The sequence below is a fragment of the Ranitomeya imitator genome, chromosome 2, assembly GCF_032444005.1.
Source record: "Ranitomeya imitator isolate aRanImi1 chromosome 2, aRanImi1.pri, whole genome shotgun sequence".
Lineage (NCBI taxonomy): Eukaryota > Metazoa > Chordata > Amphibia > Anura > Dendrobatidae > Ranitomeya > Ranitomeya imitator.
Window position 1 is genome coordinate 336,888,796 of NC_091283.1, and position 15,843 is coordinate 336,904,638.

The window sequence follows — 15,843 nt, forward strand, 5'->3', positions numbered from 1 at the left end:
CGCAGAGTGAAGGCAAAAGGTCCAACAAGTGCTAAGCATCTCTGGGAGCTCCTTCAAGATTGTTGGAAGACCATTTCCGGTGACTACCTCTTGAAGCTCATCAAGAGAATGCCAAGAGTGTGCAATGCAGTCATCAAAGAAAAAGGTGGCTAGTTTGAAGAAGCTAGAATATGAGACATATTTTCAGTTGTTTCGCACTTTTTTGTTAGGTTTATAATTCCACATGTGTTAATTCATAGTTTTGATGCCTTCAGTGTGAATTTACAATTTTCATAGTATTAAAAATACAGAAAAATCTTTAATTGAGAAGGTGTGTCCAAACTTTTGGTCTGTACTAAATATATATATATATATATATATATATATATATATATATATATATATATATATATATATATATATATATATATATAATAATAATTACATCTAACGCTGACCAGTTAGTCCATTGCATTTCACATTAAGAATTATTAGGTACCTCATATTCTTTTTCTGTTTTGTTTTTTTTCTACTCGATATAAGACCTCACTTTATAATTGTTTTGTTTTTTGTCACACCCGGACCAGCCCATCTGGCTTTTGTCAGATGGCTAGTCCGGCTTTGCTCCCTATATATACTGCATGAGCCTCATAAAGCCTCCCTATATATACTGTATGAGCCCCACACAGCCTCCCTATATACACTGCATGAGCCACACACACACTCCCTTTATACTGTGCATGAGCCCCACAAAGCCTCCCTATGTATACTGCATGAGCCCCACACAGCCTCCCTATATATACTGCATGAGTCCCACACAGCTTACCTATATACTTCATGAGCGCCACATAGCCTCCCTATATACTGCATGAAGCCCACATAGCCTCTCTATATACTGCATGAGGCCCCCCACAGCCTCCCTATATACTGCATGAGGCCCCCACAGCCTCCCTATATACTGCATGAGGCTCCCACAACCTCCCTATATACTGCATGAGGTCCCCACAGGCTCCTTATATACTGCATGAGACCCCCACAGGCTCCCTATATACTGCATGAGCCCCACACAGCCTCCTCATACTGAAGGAGGCCCCTATAGCCTCCCCATGTGCAGCATGCCATCCCCATAGCCTCTCCATGTGCAACATGTCACCCCTATAGCCGCCCGATGTGCAGCATGTCACCCCCATAGCCTCTTCATATGCAGCATGTCACCCTCATAGCCTCTTCATATGCAGCATGTCACCCCCAGAGCCTCTTCATGTGCAGCATGTCACCCTCATAGCCACCCTATGTGCTGCATGACATCACTATAACCTACCTATGTGCTGCATGGCACCCCCATAGCCTCCCTATGTGCAGCATGTCACCCCCATGCCCACCCAAACATCCCATACACATGAAAAAGAAAAGAATACTACATACCTCAGTCCTATTCCCTTCTGCTTCTCTCCCTGCCTCTGGTGCACTGACTCTCCACAGTACACAGCTGACGCGAAGAAATGACAAAATCGCGTCACCAAAGAAGTCAGTGTAGATGGAGACAGCAAGCGGACGGGCATGGTGGACCTCCTGGTTTCCAGCCCCACAGCTGTCTCTGTCAGCGGGCCGGACTGAGACAGCCACAGGGTCGGATGTGGCCCAAGGGCAGCACTTTGCCCAGGTCTGCATTACATCATTCTTATCTATAGAAATAACAGATGAACAGATCTGGAGAGGTGAGGACTCTGGAAATGTCTGTAGTGAGATTTATTAATGTGTCTCTCCATAACCAGGATTACACAGTGGTGAAGAAAACCTCTTGTGAGCACTGTCCGGACCCTGTGTCTGAGCAGTGGGGAAGATCCTTGAGCCCAATCACGGGGCCTCCACCTCACCCCCTGATACATGAAGACATTAATGACCAGAAGATCCTAGAACTCACCTACAAGATGATTGAGCTGCTGACTGGAGAGATGACACTGCTGGGAATGCTGGTACATTATACAATAATGCTGTGAAGAGATCTGGGGGATGACTGTATCATTGTATGTGTCAGGTTCCTATAAGGTGTCAGGATGTCGCCGTCTATTTCTCCATGGAGGAGTGGAAGTATTTAGAAGAACACAAAGATATATACAAGGACATCATAATGGAGGTTCCCCAGCCCCTCACATCACCAGGTAATAGACAGGACTAAATACACATGACCTATAATTATCTGTATGTAAAGAATTAATTCTGTCCCTGTATGTGTTTCCTCCAGATCTATCCGGTAAGAAGATAACACCAGAGAGATGTCCCCGTCCTCTTCTTCCACAGGACAGTAATCAAGGAGATCCCAATGTTCCTCAGGATCATCAGGTAGATGGAGAGAAGGTGTCATGAGATCTAATGTGTAGATGGCTGTGAAGGTCTTGTGCTCAGTCTTGTTTTATCCACCAGTATTATATGTTTTATACTTGTGTAATGAGGTAGCTAGAAGGAATATAGAGCGCACATAGGGTCTTATCTGAGATAAAGGGAATATTCATGAGAGATAGTATAAATTCACTCACCTATTATGGTTGTGTAAGACACAACCACTGCACTTGGCATTGGCGGCTGCTGCAAGCCCCGATGTGATGATCCCTGGCTAGATGAAGAGAATGGGGCATCAGACTGCGCTGCTCGCCTGTCAGGATAATGTACCAGAGAAGTCCAAATAGAAGTAGTAGAGAATAGACTTTATTTCTACGCGTTTCGTGGTGATCACACCACTTCCTCAGGACTGTCCTGAGGAAGTGGTGTGATCACCACGAAACGCGTAGAAATAAAGTCTATTCTCTACTACTTCTATTTGGACTTCTCTGGTACATTATCCTGACAGGCGAGCAGCACAGTCTGATGCCTCATTCTCTTCATCTAGCCAAGGATACTTGTGTAATGAGAATGGTGGAGATGGCAGGATTAGAGCTGATCATAGATGTGACTTCTCCATCTGTCTGTGACTTTTACAAGATTTGTTTCAGGGTGAAGATCTGACCCATATTAATACTATAGAGACATATGTGAGGGGTGATGAGCGGTGTAAGGAGGAGATTCCTACATATGACTACCCAGGTGAGTAGTAACCACTAAATGCAGAGACAGAGAAGTCACAGATTCTTCTCAGTCACAGGCTGTGGCTGCTTTATCGGTGGTGTAGTCCAGCCGTATTACAATCGTGTGATCACCATTTTTCTTTTAGACCACAACATTCCCCTCCACCCAAAACTGTTCAAATGACTTTGGGTATTGAAAGCCCTTCTCTATAGAACTTACAACCTTGAGGCTCTATCTACCCCCTGGAATTAGGAGACGCTGACCGTTACCTGTCCAGATCTGTAAATTACAAAGTAAAATGACAGCGTACATAGAATGTGGTGACAAGTTGGGACCTGTAAGAGAAATCGGAGGGTAATGATGCTGTTAGCTTTGTAGATCCCTGATATCTTATTGGATGAATCTACCTTCTCTCTCTTTTGTGCTGCTGAATTTCTCATATGGTCCCTACGAGACCAGGTCCAGTCTTTCTGGACAAACTTCACTTTTATGATCAATAACATTAAGTGTGCAGTGAGGGCCAAGTGTGAATTTCTGTACAATAACAACAGAATTTCCCTTTATCCTGACTTTTCAATTTCTTTTAAAACCGAATAACTTCAAGAAGGATTGTGATAAACTACATAAAAATCATTACACCTATGCCATATATTTCTAAGCTGTGCTTGGTTTATGGCTGTATATCTATATTTATGACACCTCAGCTTTGCACTAATATAAATAGTTCTTTAAAAGTCTAATATTTCTTCTTTAAACTCATGTGATAGAAAATATTGGCCTTTATGATAGTTTATATTGCCAAGAGCCACAGAGCCTCATACTCTAATTACCCCAGAGATGTTTTACCATTAGTTACTAATTTTTTATACTTAAAGGGACACTGTCACCTGAATTTGGAGGGAACAATCTTCAGCCATGGAGGCGGAGTTTTGGGGTTTTTGATTCACCCTTTCCTTACCCGCTGGCTGCATGCTGGCTGCAATATTGGATTGAAGTTCATTCTCTGTCCTCCGTAGTACATGCCTGCACAAGGTAATCTTGCCTTGCGCAGGCGTGTACTATGGAGGACAGAGAATGAACTTCAATCCAATATTGCAGCCAGCATGCAGCCAGCGGGAAAGGAAAGGGTGAATCAAACACCCAAAAACCCCGCCTCCATGGCTGAAGATTGTTCCCTCCAAATTCAGGTGACAGTGTCCCTTTAAAAGACTGTTCAGCTAGATCATTTCAGTATGTGTTTATTGTGTATAGTCATAGTTTTGCCCATCACCCTTTAACTCCTCTGCATGCATCTGGACTTACACACAGACCCCTAGGTTGGGCTGCGTTGATACTTGCTTTTCTGTAGTATGAGATGGCAACAACATTAGTCAAATTGTCTGGTCATGATCGGAGAGGCAGAGAAAATACAAAATCAGAAGACGAAAGTGTAGTCAGTAAATGGACCAGGGTCACAACAGGAAACAAATACATAAGCCGGGAGCTGAGCACAGAGGACTGAACCAGAGGAAACCAGGCTGCATTTGGCAGCTTCCGGCAATATGCTGCAAGCTTTAGTAGGGTGTGGTGCTTTCTAATTGGCTGAAGCAGGGAGCATATTACTTCAGTTGGACAGCACACACACCCAAACTGCCCGACTGGATAGTTCTCACAAGCAGGGCTGTGGAGTCGGAGTCGTGGAGTCGGAGTTAGTTTTGGTTGGAGTCGGAGTCGGTAGAAATGTACCGACTCCTCCAGCTTTAAAAAAATGTATTAATATTTAATAATTGAACTTTCATATGAATTTTATAAATGTTACTCAAATATATATGTTCTATCAAACTATGATTAACAGTGATAAGCAGTTTTGCTGGAGATAGAGACATTTCTTACTTCTTGTGTGTCACTGTTCTCCACTGCCCTTATCTAATCTTATACTTGGTTAACCTCATGCTGCCCCAACCCCCTTACTTACAATGTATGAAACTGAAAGTGAAAATGTGTTGCAAATTCTTAGTAGTAAAGCTCCTCCTCTAGACTAGATGTTTACTAGGAGTGTGTCTTCCAAGCATCTCACAGCTGCTACTCAGAAGAGGAAGACTGTAAGAAGTATTATCCTTTCAACAAACTTTGCATCAGTTAACTGTGAGTACATGAGGAATAACAGTATTACTGACCACTATATCAGTTGTACGACCTGGCAGTAATTTTGAACAATTGTTTTTAGGAAAAACAATTGTCATTTGGATTGTGAATGCAGAATAAAAAAAAATCAGAGAATGTCAAAAAAGCATCACATTAAATCAGCTGTATTGGAACATTTCACCATCACTCAAGATAGAAAACATTATGTCTGTCAGTGTATGACAAATGATCCGGACGAAAACAAATGCTGTGAAGCCAAGATCAGTGCATATTCAGGCAAAGTTAAAAATGCTCCTACCAGAGCTTCTAATCTAAAGAGACATTTACAGTGCTTTCATCCAGAAGTACTGAAAGCAGTGGATGAGAAAGAATGCATCCAAACCAATGAACCAGTGCCCAGCTCTTCCAGCCAAACAAAGGAGCAGAGAACTTTGCAGCCATCAGTCGCAAGATATTTTGTCAGTGACAAAGTTACTGTGACAATGACAGTAGATACATTTAAAAAACAGATCATAGAGCTTGTTGTAAAGGATAGTGTGCCTATTTCATTATTTTCACGACCAGCTTTTATGTGTCTGAATGGGGAAATGGCCTGCAAGCTTGGTGTTTCTCTGGAGAGAGCGTATTAGAAAATTAGTAATCGAAGAAGCTTTTAAACAAAAGGAAGAACTTAAAAAACTCTCAAGGGACGCATTCTGTTTCTTAAAATGGATGCCTGCACACGTCACAGAGTGAACTATTTTGCCATCAATGTCCGATTTGTCTGTGACAAAAATGAAATAGTAACCAGACATTGGCAGTAAAAGACACCAAAGCTCATCACACCAGTGAGTTTCTCCAGGTCTTGGTGGAAAAGGTTCTGCAAGACTATGAACTTAAAAAAGAGCAAGTTCTTTCTGTCGTAACTGACAATGCTTCAAATATGAGAAGTACTATTAAGCTAATGAATGAGAGTAATGATGGTGACCAGCAGCTAGAAGAACATTCTGGGTCCACAGAAATGTTTGAAATAGAGGAACACAGTACTGAAGAGCAAACTGAAGTTGCTTCAGATGAACAGCAACATGATAGTTAGATGATCTTGTTGAAACTGTGTCAATACGTTCTTTCATTCATCACATGCGCTGTGTTGTGCATACGCTATAGCTGGCTATAAGAGACAGTCTGAAAGAAGGACATGCTGCTGCACTTATTGGCAAGGTGAGAAAATTGGCTACTATTGCCAGAACCCATAAAGTTGACTCAATTTTGCAGAGACGTGCTGGAAAAGGGGCAATTATTGATCAAGCCACACGATGGGGCGGTACTTACTTAATGATTCACCGCTTGGTTGAACTGAAAACCTTTCTTGTAGACATGGATAACCCTCAACTGACGCTAAATGAAAGTCAGTGGAATCAGGTGACTGAGCTGGAAAAATTGCTTGAGCACCCATTTACAGTGACTAAAAAATTACAAGCAGAGGACTTAACTCCAGGTATTTTCTTAAAGGACTGGAAGAACCTGATGATTCGCCTGTCCCAAAGAGGAGGGTTAATTGCAAGTGGCATTGCTACATTAATGAAACTGAGAGATGAGCTACTATTACAAAATAACATTCTTTTGGCAGCTGTTTATGTAGACCCAATGCATCGGATTCTTCTAGATGATCAACAGCTAACTAAAGGAAAAGAAGCTCTGTTTGAAATAGCCGTAAGGATGAAAGGGTTGCCGAACAGTCAGGAGGAACAAGAAGAATTTGGTCGTCCTGCCACATCTTCACCCTCATCAACTGATGAAGAATTTAATTTAGAAAAATATTTGGATTACAAGGACCGTGCAAAGCGTTCCCACATAGCAGAGTCATCCCCATCAAAGAACACAGCCAGTACATTTCAGCAGAGTTTTTCATGTGCACTAAAAGAAATTGAGAAATTTGACCGTTCAAAAATAACAGTGCAACAAGCGATTCCTCTGTATCCTGACATTGTCAGAGATGTTGCCCGAGTGGTTACTGCTTTGCCACCAACCCAAGTTAGTGTAGAGGGATTGTTCTCTGCTCTCAAAATAATTAGATCAGATTTGAGAACATCCATGAAGGAGGATCTGACAGAGGCAATACTTTTTCTGAGGACAAATTTATAGATTTCTTCTTATTAACTGCATAACAGTGTTTATTGCATATTTACTTGCAAGAGTTTATAAAAGTTATTTGCTATATTCTAATTGTATTCTAATAAATATAGTTTTTGCTCGAAGTGGTCTGATTACTTATGATGGTGAGAAACTGAATAAGCACGATGTTAATATTTTATAACAGTAAATTTATTGTTACAAATTGGCCATTTATGAAGGAGTCGGAGCCGGAACCTGATAAAATCCATGAGTCGGAGACGCAACTGTGGCTTACCGACTCCACAGCCCTGCTCACAAGTCGCAGGCACCTTAATCTTAGTGGCTGGACAGAGTCTGCGCTACCCAAAGATTCTGGTTCCAATGTATCCTCCATTACCAGCACCTGCAGAATGAATAAGGCCGTGCCTGATGGCAGAAGCAGACGTCATAGGAGCAGGTCTCAGAGGAGATGTAACACATCATTTCTCCTACATTACATTGGATGCTTTTTATTATATATGTGGGAGGGTGTTGTGAATTCTGTTGTTGAACTCCCTCCTGTGGTCGAGAATGGTACTTCGGCGAGTTCTGTCTATGGGCTCCCTCTGGTGGCTTTGAGTGAAGCTGCTGCTTCTGAGGTTCCTTACACAGGTGACCTGCCTTCTCCTGCAGAAGCTAAGTTCCTTATAGTCTTATTTTGTTCTCTGTTTTCTTGTCCAGCTGGTTTTCATGATTTTGTCTTGCTAGCTAGAAGCTCTGGGATGCAGAGTGGCCCCTCCGCACCGTGAGTCGGTGCGGAGGTCTTTTTTTTTTTGCACACTCTGCGTGGTCTTTGTAGGTTTTTGTGCTGATCGCAAAGTTACCTTTCCTATCCTCTGTCTATTTAGTAAGTCTGGCCTCCCTTTGCTGAAACCTGTTTCATTTCTGCATTTGTGACTTTCATCTTACTCACAGTCACTATATGTGGGGGGCTTGCTTTACCTTTGGGGAATTTCTCTGAGGCAAGGTAGGCTTTATTTTCTATCTCTAGGGCTAGATAGTTCTTGGGCTGTGACGAGGCGCCTAGGTCTGGTCAGGAGCGCTCCACGGCTATTTCTAGTGTGTGTGATAGGATTAGGGCTTGCGGTCAGCAGAGCTCCCACATCCCAGAGCTCGTCCTGTATGAGGTTTAATTATCAGGTCATTCTGGGTGCTCCTAACCACCAGGTCATAACAGTACAGCTGGCCCAAAGTATTAATGCATCTCAATAGAGGGATAAGAGAACTTCTAAGACCATTTTTTTTTTTTTTTGCACTGTGTTTTGTCTTTCTTTTCCCCTAGACCTTTGGGTGGTTCAGGACACAGGTGTAGATATGGACATTCAAGGTCTGTCCTCTTGTTTGGATCATCTCACTGCAAGGGTGCAAAACATTCAAGATTTTGTGGTTCAGAATCCTATGTTAGAGCCTAGAATTCCTATTCCTGACTTATTTTCTGGGGATAGATCTAGGTTCTTGAATTTCAAAAATAATTGTAAACTGTTTCTAGCTTTGAAACCCCGCTCCTCTGGTGACCCCGTTCAACAGGTAAAAATCATTATTTCTTTGTTACGTGGTGACCCTCAAGACTGGGCATTTTCCCTTGCGCCAGGAGATCCTGCATTGCGTGATGTTGATGCGTTTTTTCTGGCGCTTGGATTGCTTTATGATGAACCAAATTCAGTGGATCAGGCAGAGAAAATCTTGCTGGCTTTGTGTCAGGGTCAGGATGAAGCGGAGGTGTACTGTCAGAAGTTTAGAAAGTGGTCTGTGCTTACTCAGTGGAATGAATGTGCCCTGGCGGCAATTTTCAGAAAGGGTCTTTCTGAAGCCCTTAAGGATGTCATGGTGGGATTTCCCACGCCTGCTGGTCTGAATGAGTCTGTCTTTGGCCATTCAGATCGATCGGCGCATGCGTGAGCGCAAAGCTGTGCACCATATGGCGGTATCCTCTGAGCATAGGCCTGAGCCTATGCAGTGTGATAGGACTTTGACCAGAGCTGAACGGCAAGAACACAAACGTCGGAATGGGCTGTGTTTTTACTGTGGTGAATCCACTCATGCTATCTCCGATTGTCCTAAGCGCACTAAGCGGTTCGCTAGGTCTGCCACCATTGGTACGGTACAGTCTAAATTTCTTTTGTCCGTTACTCTGATTTGCTCTCTATCGTCCTATTCTGTAATGGCATTTGTGGATTCAGGAGCTGCCCTGAATTTGATGGACTTGGAGTTTGCCAGGCGCTGTGGTTGTTTCTTGGAGCCCTTGCAGTATCCTATTCCATTGAGAGGAATTGATGCTACGCCTTTGGCCAAGAATAAGCCTCAGTACTGGACTCAATTGACCATGTGCATGGCTCCTGCACATCAGGAGGATATTCGCTTTTTGGTGTTGCATAATCTGCATGATGTGGTCGTTTTGGGGTTGCCATGGCTACAGGTCCATAATCCAGTGTTGGATTGGAAATCTATGTCTGTGTCCAGCTGGGGTTGTCAGGGGGTACATGGTGATGTTCCATTGCTGTCAATTTCGCCATCCACTCCTTCTGAAGTCCCTGAGTTTTTATCAGATTACCGGGATGTATTTGAAGAGCCCAAATCTGGTGCCCTACCTCCTCATAGGGATTGCGACTGTGCTATTAATTTGATTCCTGGTAGTAAGTTTCCTAAGGGCCGTCTGTTTAATTTATCTGTGCCAGAGCACGCCGCTATGCAGAGTTATATAAAGGAATCCTTGGAGAAGGGTCATATTCGTCCGTCGTCATCACCATTGGGAGCAGGGTTCTTCTTTGTGGCCAAGAAGGATGGTTCTTTGAGATCTTGTATTGATTACCGCCTTCTTAATAAGATCACAGTCAAATTTCAGTATCCTTTGCCGCTGCTGTCTGATTTATTTGCTCGGATTAAGGGGGCTAGTTGGTTCACCAAGATAGATCTTCGTGGTGCGTATAATCTTGTGCGAATTAAACAGGGTGATGAATGGAAAACGGCATTTAATACGCCCGAGGGCCATTTTGAGTACCTGGTTATGCCATTCGGGCTTTCTAATGCTCCATCTGTGTTTCAGTCCTTTATGCATGACATCTTCCGAGAGTACCTGGATAGATTCATGATTGTATATTTGGATGACATTTTGGTCTTTTCGGATGATTGGGAGTCTTATGTAAAGCAGGTCAGAATGGTGTTCCAGGCCCTTCGTGCGAATTCCTTGTTTGTGAAGGGGTCAAAGTGTCTCTTTGGAGTTCAGAAGGTTTCATTTTTGGGTTTCATTTTTTCCCCTTCTACTATTGAGATGGACCCTGTTAAAGTTCAGGCCATTTACGATTGGACTCAGCCGACATCTGTGAAGAGCTTACAGAAGTTCCTGGGCTTTGCTAATTTTTATCGTCGCTTCATCGCTAATTTTTCCAGTATTGCTAAACCGTTGACTGATTTGACTAAGAAAGGTGCTGATGTGGTCAATTGGTCCTCTGCGGCTGTAGAGGCTTTTCAGGAGTTGAAGCGTCATTTTGCTTCTGCCCCTGTGTTGTGTCAGCCAGATGTTTCGCTCCCTTTTCAGGTTGAGGTTGATGCTTCTGAAATTGGAGCAGGGGCTGTTTCGTCGCAAAGAAGTTCTGATGGCTCGGTGATGAAACCCTGTGCCTTCTTTTCTAGGAAATTCTTGGCTGCTGAGCGCAATTATGATGTGGGCAATCGGGAGTTGTTGGCCATGAAGTGGGCATTCGAGGAGTGGCGACATTGGCTTGAAGGAGCTAAACATCGCGTGGTGGTCTTGACTGATCACAAGAATTTAACTTATCTCGAGTCTGCCAAACGGTTGAATCCTAGACAGGCTCGATGGTCGCTCTTTTTCTCCCGTTTTGATTTTGTGGTTTCATACCTTCCGGGATCTAAGAATGTGAAGGCTGACGCCCTGTCAAGGAGTTTTGTGCCTGACTCTCCGGGTGTTCCGGAGCCGGCAGGTATTCTTAAAGAAGGGGTAATTTTGTCTGCCATTTCCCCTGATTTGCGGCGTGTGCTGCAAAAGTTTCAGGCTGATAGACCTGACCGTTGTCCTACGGAGAAACTGTTTGTCCCTGATAGATGGACTAGTAGAGTTATCTCTGAGATTCATTGTTCAGTGTTGGCTGGTCATCCTGGAATCTTTGGTACCAGAGATTTGGTGGCAAGATCCTTTTGGTGGCCTTCTTTGTCATGGGATGTGCGTTCTTTTGTGCAGTCCTGTGGGACTTGTGCTCGGGCTAAACCCTGCTGTTCTCGTGCCAGTGGGTTGCTTTTGCCCTTGCCGTTTCCGAAGAGGCCCTGGACGCATATTTCCATGGATTTTATTTCTGATCTCCCTGTTTCTCAAAAGATGTCGGTCATTTGGGTGGTTTGTGATCGCTTCTCTAAGATGGTCCATTTGGTACCCTTATCTAAATTGCCTTCCTCCTCTGATTTGGTGCCATTGTTTTTCCAGCATGTGGTTCGTTTGCATGGCATTCCAGAGAACATCGTCTCGGACAGAGGTTCCCAGTTTGTTTCGAGGTTTTGGCGGTCCTTTTGCGCTAAGATGGGCATTGATTTGTCTTTTTCTTCGGCTTTCCATCCTCAGACTAATGGCCAAACCGAACGAACTAATCAGACTTTGGAGACATATCTGAGATGCTTTGTTTTTGCTGATCAGGATGATTGGGTGTCCTTCTTGCCTTTGGCTGAGTTCGCCCTTAATAATCGGGCCAGCTCGGCTACTTTAGTTTCTCCTTTTTTCTGTAATTCTGGTTTCCATCGTCGTTTCTCTTCAGGGCAGGTTGAGTCTTCGGACTGTCCTGGTGTGGATGCGGTGGTGGACAGGTTGCAGCAGATTTGGACTCATGTGGTGGACAATTTGGCATTGTCCCAGGAGAAGGCTCAACGTTTCGCTAACCGCCGGCGTTGTGTTGGTCCCCGACTTCGTGTGGGGGATTTGGTTTGGTTGTCATCTCGCCACGTTCCTATGAAGGTTTCCTCTCCTAAGTTTAAGCCTCGTTTCATTGGGTCATACAAGATTTCTGAAGTTCTTAATCCTGTATCATTTCGTTTGGACCTTCCAGCTTCTTTTGCCATCCATAATGTGTTCCATAGGTCGTTGTTGCGGAGATACGTGGCGCCTATGGTTCCCTCCGTTGATCCTCCTGCTCCGGTGTTGGTCGAGGGGGAGTTGGAGTATGTGGTGGAGAAGATTTTGGATTCTCGTGTTTCGAGACGGAAACTCCAGTACCTGGTCAAGTGGAAGGGTTATGGTCAGGAAGATAATTCCTGGGTTTTTGCCTCTGATGTTCATGCTGCCGATCTGGTTCGTGCCTTTCATTTGGCTCATCCTGATCAGCCTGGGGGCTCTGGTGAGGGTTCGGTGACCCCTCCTCAAGGGGGGGGTACTGTTGTGAATTCTGTTGTCGAACTCCCTCCTGTGGTCGTGAATGGTACTTCGGCGAGTTCTGTCTATGGGCTCCCTCTGGTGGCTGTGAGTGGAGCTGCTGCTTCTGAGGTTCCTTACACAGGTGACGTGGTTTATCCTTTGGTTGGCTGCTCTATTTAACTCCTCTCAGATCGTTACTCCATGCCAGCTGTCAATGTTTTTGCATTCGTTCAGTTCGCTCCTGGATCTCTCTGGTGACCTGCCTTCTCCTGCAGAAGCTAAGTTCCTTATAGTCTTATTTTGTTCTCTGTTTTCTTGTCCAGCTGGTTTTCATGATTTTGTCTTGCTAGCTGGAAGCTCTGGGATGCAGAGTGGCCCCTCCGCACCGTGAGTCGGTGCGGAGGTCTTTTTTTTTTTGCACACTCTGCGTGGTCTTTGTAGGTTTTTGTGCTGATCGCAAAGTTACCTTTCCTATCCTCTGTCTATTTAGTAAGTCTGGCCTCCCTTTGCTGAAACCTGTTTCATTTCTGCGTTTGTGACTTTCATCTTACTCACAGTCAATATATGTGGGGGGCTTCCTTTACCTTTGGGGAATAGCTCTGAGGCAAGGTAGGCTTTATTTTCTATCTCTAGGGCTAGATAGTTCTTAGGCTGTGACGAGGCGCCTAGGTCTGGTCAGGAGCACTCCACGGCTATTTCTAATGTGTGTGATAGGATTAGGGCTTGCGGTCAGCAGAGCTCCCACGTCCCAGAGCTCGTCCTGTATGAGGTTTAATTATCAGGTCATTCCGGGTGCTCCTAACCACCAGGTCATAACAGGAGGGAGAATGAACACACAGTTGAACACCACGTTCTACTGGTTCATGCTATAAAGTTTTCTATTCTACTGTGAACTGTTAATTTCTTGGTGAATGATTCAATATTTTTACACAACTTGCCATTTTTACAGACAGTTTAAGTATAAATGCTCAAAAGTATAACATTTGAGGATATTTTGTTGAAAAATAGTAATTTTTTTTTTCTTAACAGATGACTGTACCAGGAGATCAGAGGAACAGCTGACATTTTCAATTTTTAAATCGGATGATGTTGAGATCCTACAGGATACAACTGAAGTGAATTCCATTACTCAAGATATACCATCATCCCTTCACAGCAAAGCTCTGTCCTCTGATCCTTTCAAACAGATCATGTCTTCTGGTACATTACCGACTACTAAGGAAAATCAATGTCGCAAAATAAGCATTAAAAAACCAACTGCTCCTAAAGCAAAGAAGCCATTTTCGCGTTCAGAATATGGAAATAGTTTTCCCCTTGAAAAGTCTTCTCTTAAACCTCAAAAAATTCACAGAGCAGAGAATCGATTTGCTTGTTCCAAGTGTGAGAGATGTTTTAACCAGAAATCAGATCTTGTTATACACCAGAGAACTCATACAGTGGTGAAGCCTTTTTCTTGTTCAGAATGTGGGAAACGTTTTAACAAGAAATCATATGTTGTTATACACCAGAGAACTCACACAGGGGAGAAGCCTTTTTCTTGTTCAGAATGTGGGAAATGTTTTAACCAGAAATCTCATTTTGTTAAACATCAAAGAACTCACACAGGGGAGAAGCCCCATACTTGTTCAGAATGTGGGAAATGTTTTACCCAGAAATCAGATGTTCTTATACACCAGAGAACTCACACGGGAGAGAAGCCTTTTTCATGTTCAGAATGTGGGAAATGTTATATCCAGAAATCTCATTTTGTTGTCCATCAAAGAACTCACTCAGGGGAGAAGCCCTTTTCTTGTTCAGAATGTGGGAAATGTTTTAACCAGAAATCAGATCTTAGTATACACCAGAGAACTCACACGGGAGAGAAGCCTTTTTCATGTTCAGAATGTGGGAAATGTTTTAGCCAGAGATCTCATTTTGTTATACATCAAAGAACTCACACAGGGGAGAAGCCTTTTTTTTGTTCAGAATGTGGGAAATATTTTAGCCAGAGATCTCATTTTGTTTTACATCAAAGAACTCACACAGGGGAGAAGCCTTTTTCTTGTTCAGAATGTGGGAAATGTTTTAACCAGAAAGCAGATTTGGTTAAGCACCTGCGAACTCACACAGGGAAGAAACATTTTTCATGTTCAGAATGTGGGAAATGTTTTATCCGGAAAGGAAATCTTGATCACCACCAGAGAACCCACACAGGGGAGAAGCCTTTTTCATGTTCTTAATGTGGAAAATGTTTTAAATGGAAATTGCATTTTCTTAAGGGGTTTGTCATCGTTTGGCCTTGTTAAAATAACAAAAACCATATTCACCTTCTGTGTCGGTGCTGTTCCGGCGGTAACGGCACTCGTATTGTTGGGGCTCATATGAGGTTGTTACATCACACATTCCCTGTACCCAATCAGCCCCAGCTTCACTGTTCCCACCCTCAGTCATATTTAACATCAACAGGAAGCTAGGGCTGCGACTTCTCTTTGACTTCTTATAGTTCGATTTTTTCCGAAGGTGAGAACAGTGAAGGCAGCGCTAATTGGATGCAAGGCTCAAATTACATAACAGCCAGAGCCCCCAATACGCAAGTGCTGACACCACTGGAAACGCATCGGCATAGGAGGTTTATAGAAGTGTTTTTTAACTTAACAGGACCAAACATAAGGAATTAGAAGTCAAAATCCTACAAAGAGAGAAGTCATTATCATACATATAGGGAATTAATGGAGAACCTTATTTTGTTGACCATCAAAAATAACTCCTACTGGAATAGAAAAATCTGAAAAGTGAGGTATCGCGCTAGAACAGCTACAACAATCTATACATGTGGGTTCTTTCTTAGAACCTGTAATGTGCCCATAAACGACTAATGCTGGAACTAGCAATACTGGCATCAGTGGTGTAGCGATACAATAAAAACTTACTTGCTGCCTAGATCGTGGAAGATCATACCAGTGGGTATAAAGACCTGCGGGTGCTGCTGGTGGGGGTTCAGGTTACCCGGACGGCAGGAGTAATCGGAGTTGTTGGAGGACGTGCAGAGCCAGAGCGCCCCGGCCGGTGGCGTTCCTGGATGTGCGGCTGGAAAAAAATGGCCGACGGTGCTCTGCAGCGTGTGACGTCACGAGGCTACGGAGCCTTGCTAGGGCAAAAAAGCTAACCAACGCGTTTCAAGGGACTCCGTCCCTCTTCGTCAGGGTAACCGC

The 15,843-nt window shown here is 43.6% G+C and overlaps 2 protein-coding genes across 2 annotated transcripts in view; both read left to right on the forward strand.

Moving 5' to 3' along the window:
* Positions 1-1,979, forward strand: part of LOC138667867 (oocyte zinc finger protein XlCOF29-like) — a 55,094-nt gene extending 53,115 nt beyond the window's left edge. Inside the window, exon 3 of the mRNA XM_069755949.1 lies at positions 1,755-1,979. Within this exon, the coding sequence (XP_069612050.1) occupies positions 1,755-1,979 (225 nt within the window). The remainder of the gene's footprint in view (positions 1-1,754) is intronic.
* Positions 1-14,872, forward strand: part of LOC138663608 (zinc finger protein 25-like) — a 418,987-nt gene extending 404,115 nt beyond the window's left edge. The window contains exons 10-13 of the mRNA XM_069749875.1: positions 2,018-2,141; positions 2,225-2,322; positions 2,970-3,060; positions 13,682-14,872. Coding sequence (XP_069605976.1) covers positions 2,018-2,141; positions 2,225-2,322; positions 2,970-3,060; positions 13,682-14,871 — 1,503 coding nt within the window. The 3' untranslated portion in view covers position 14,872. The remainder of the gene's footprint in view (positions 1-2,017; positions 2,142-2,224; positions 2,323-2,969; positions 3,061-13,681) is intronic.
* Positions 14,873-15,843: the final 971 nt, after the last annotated feature.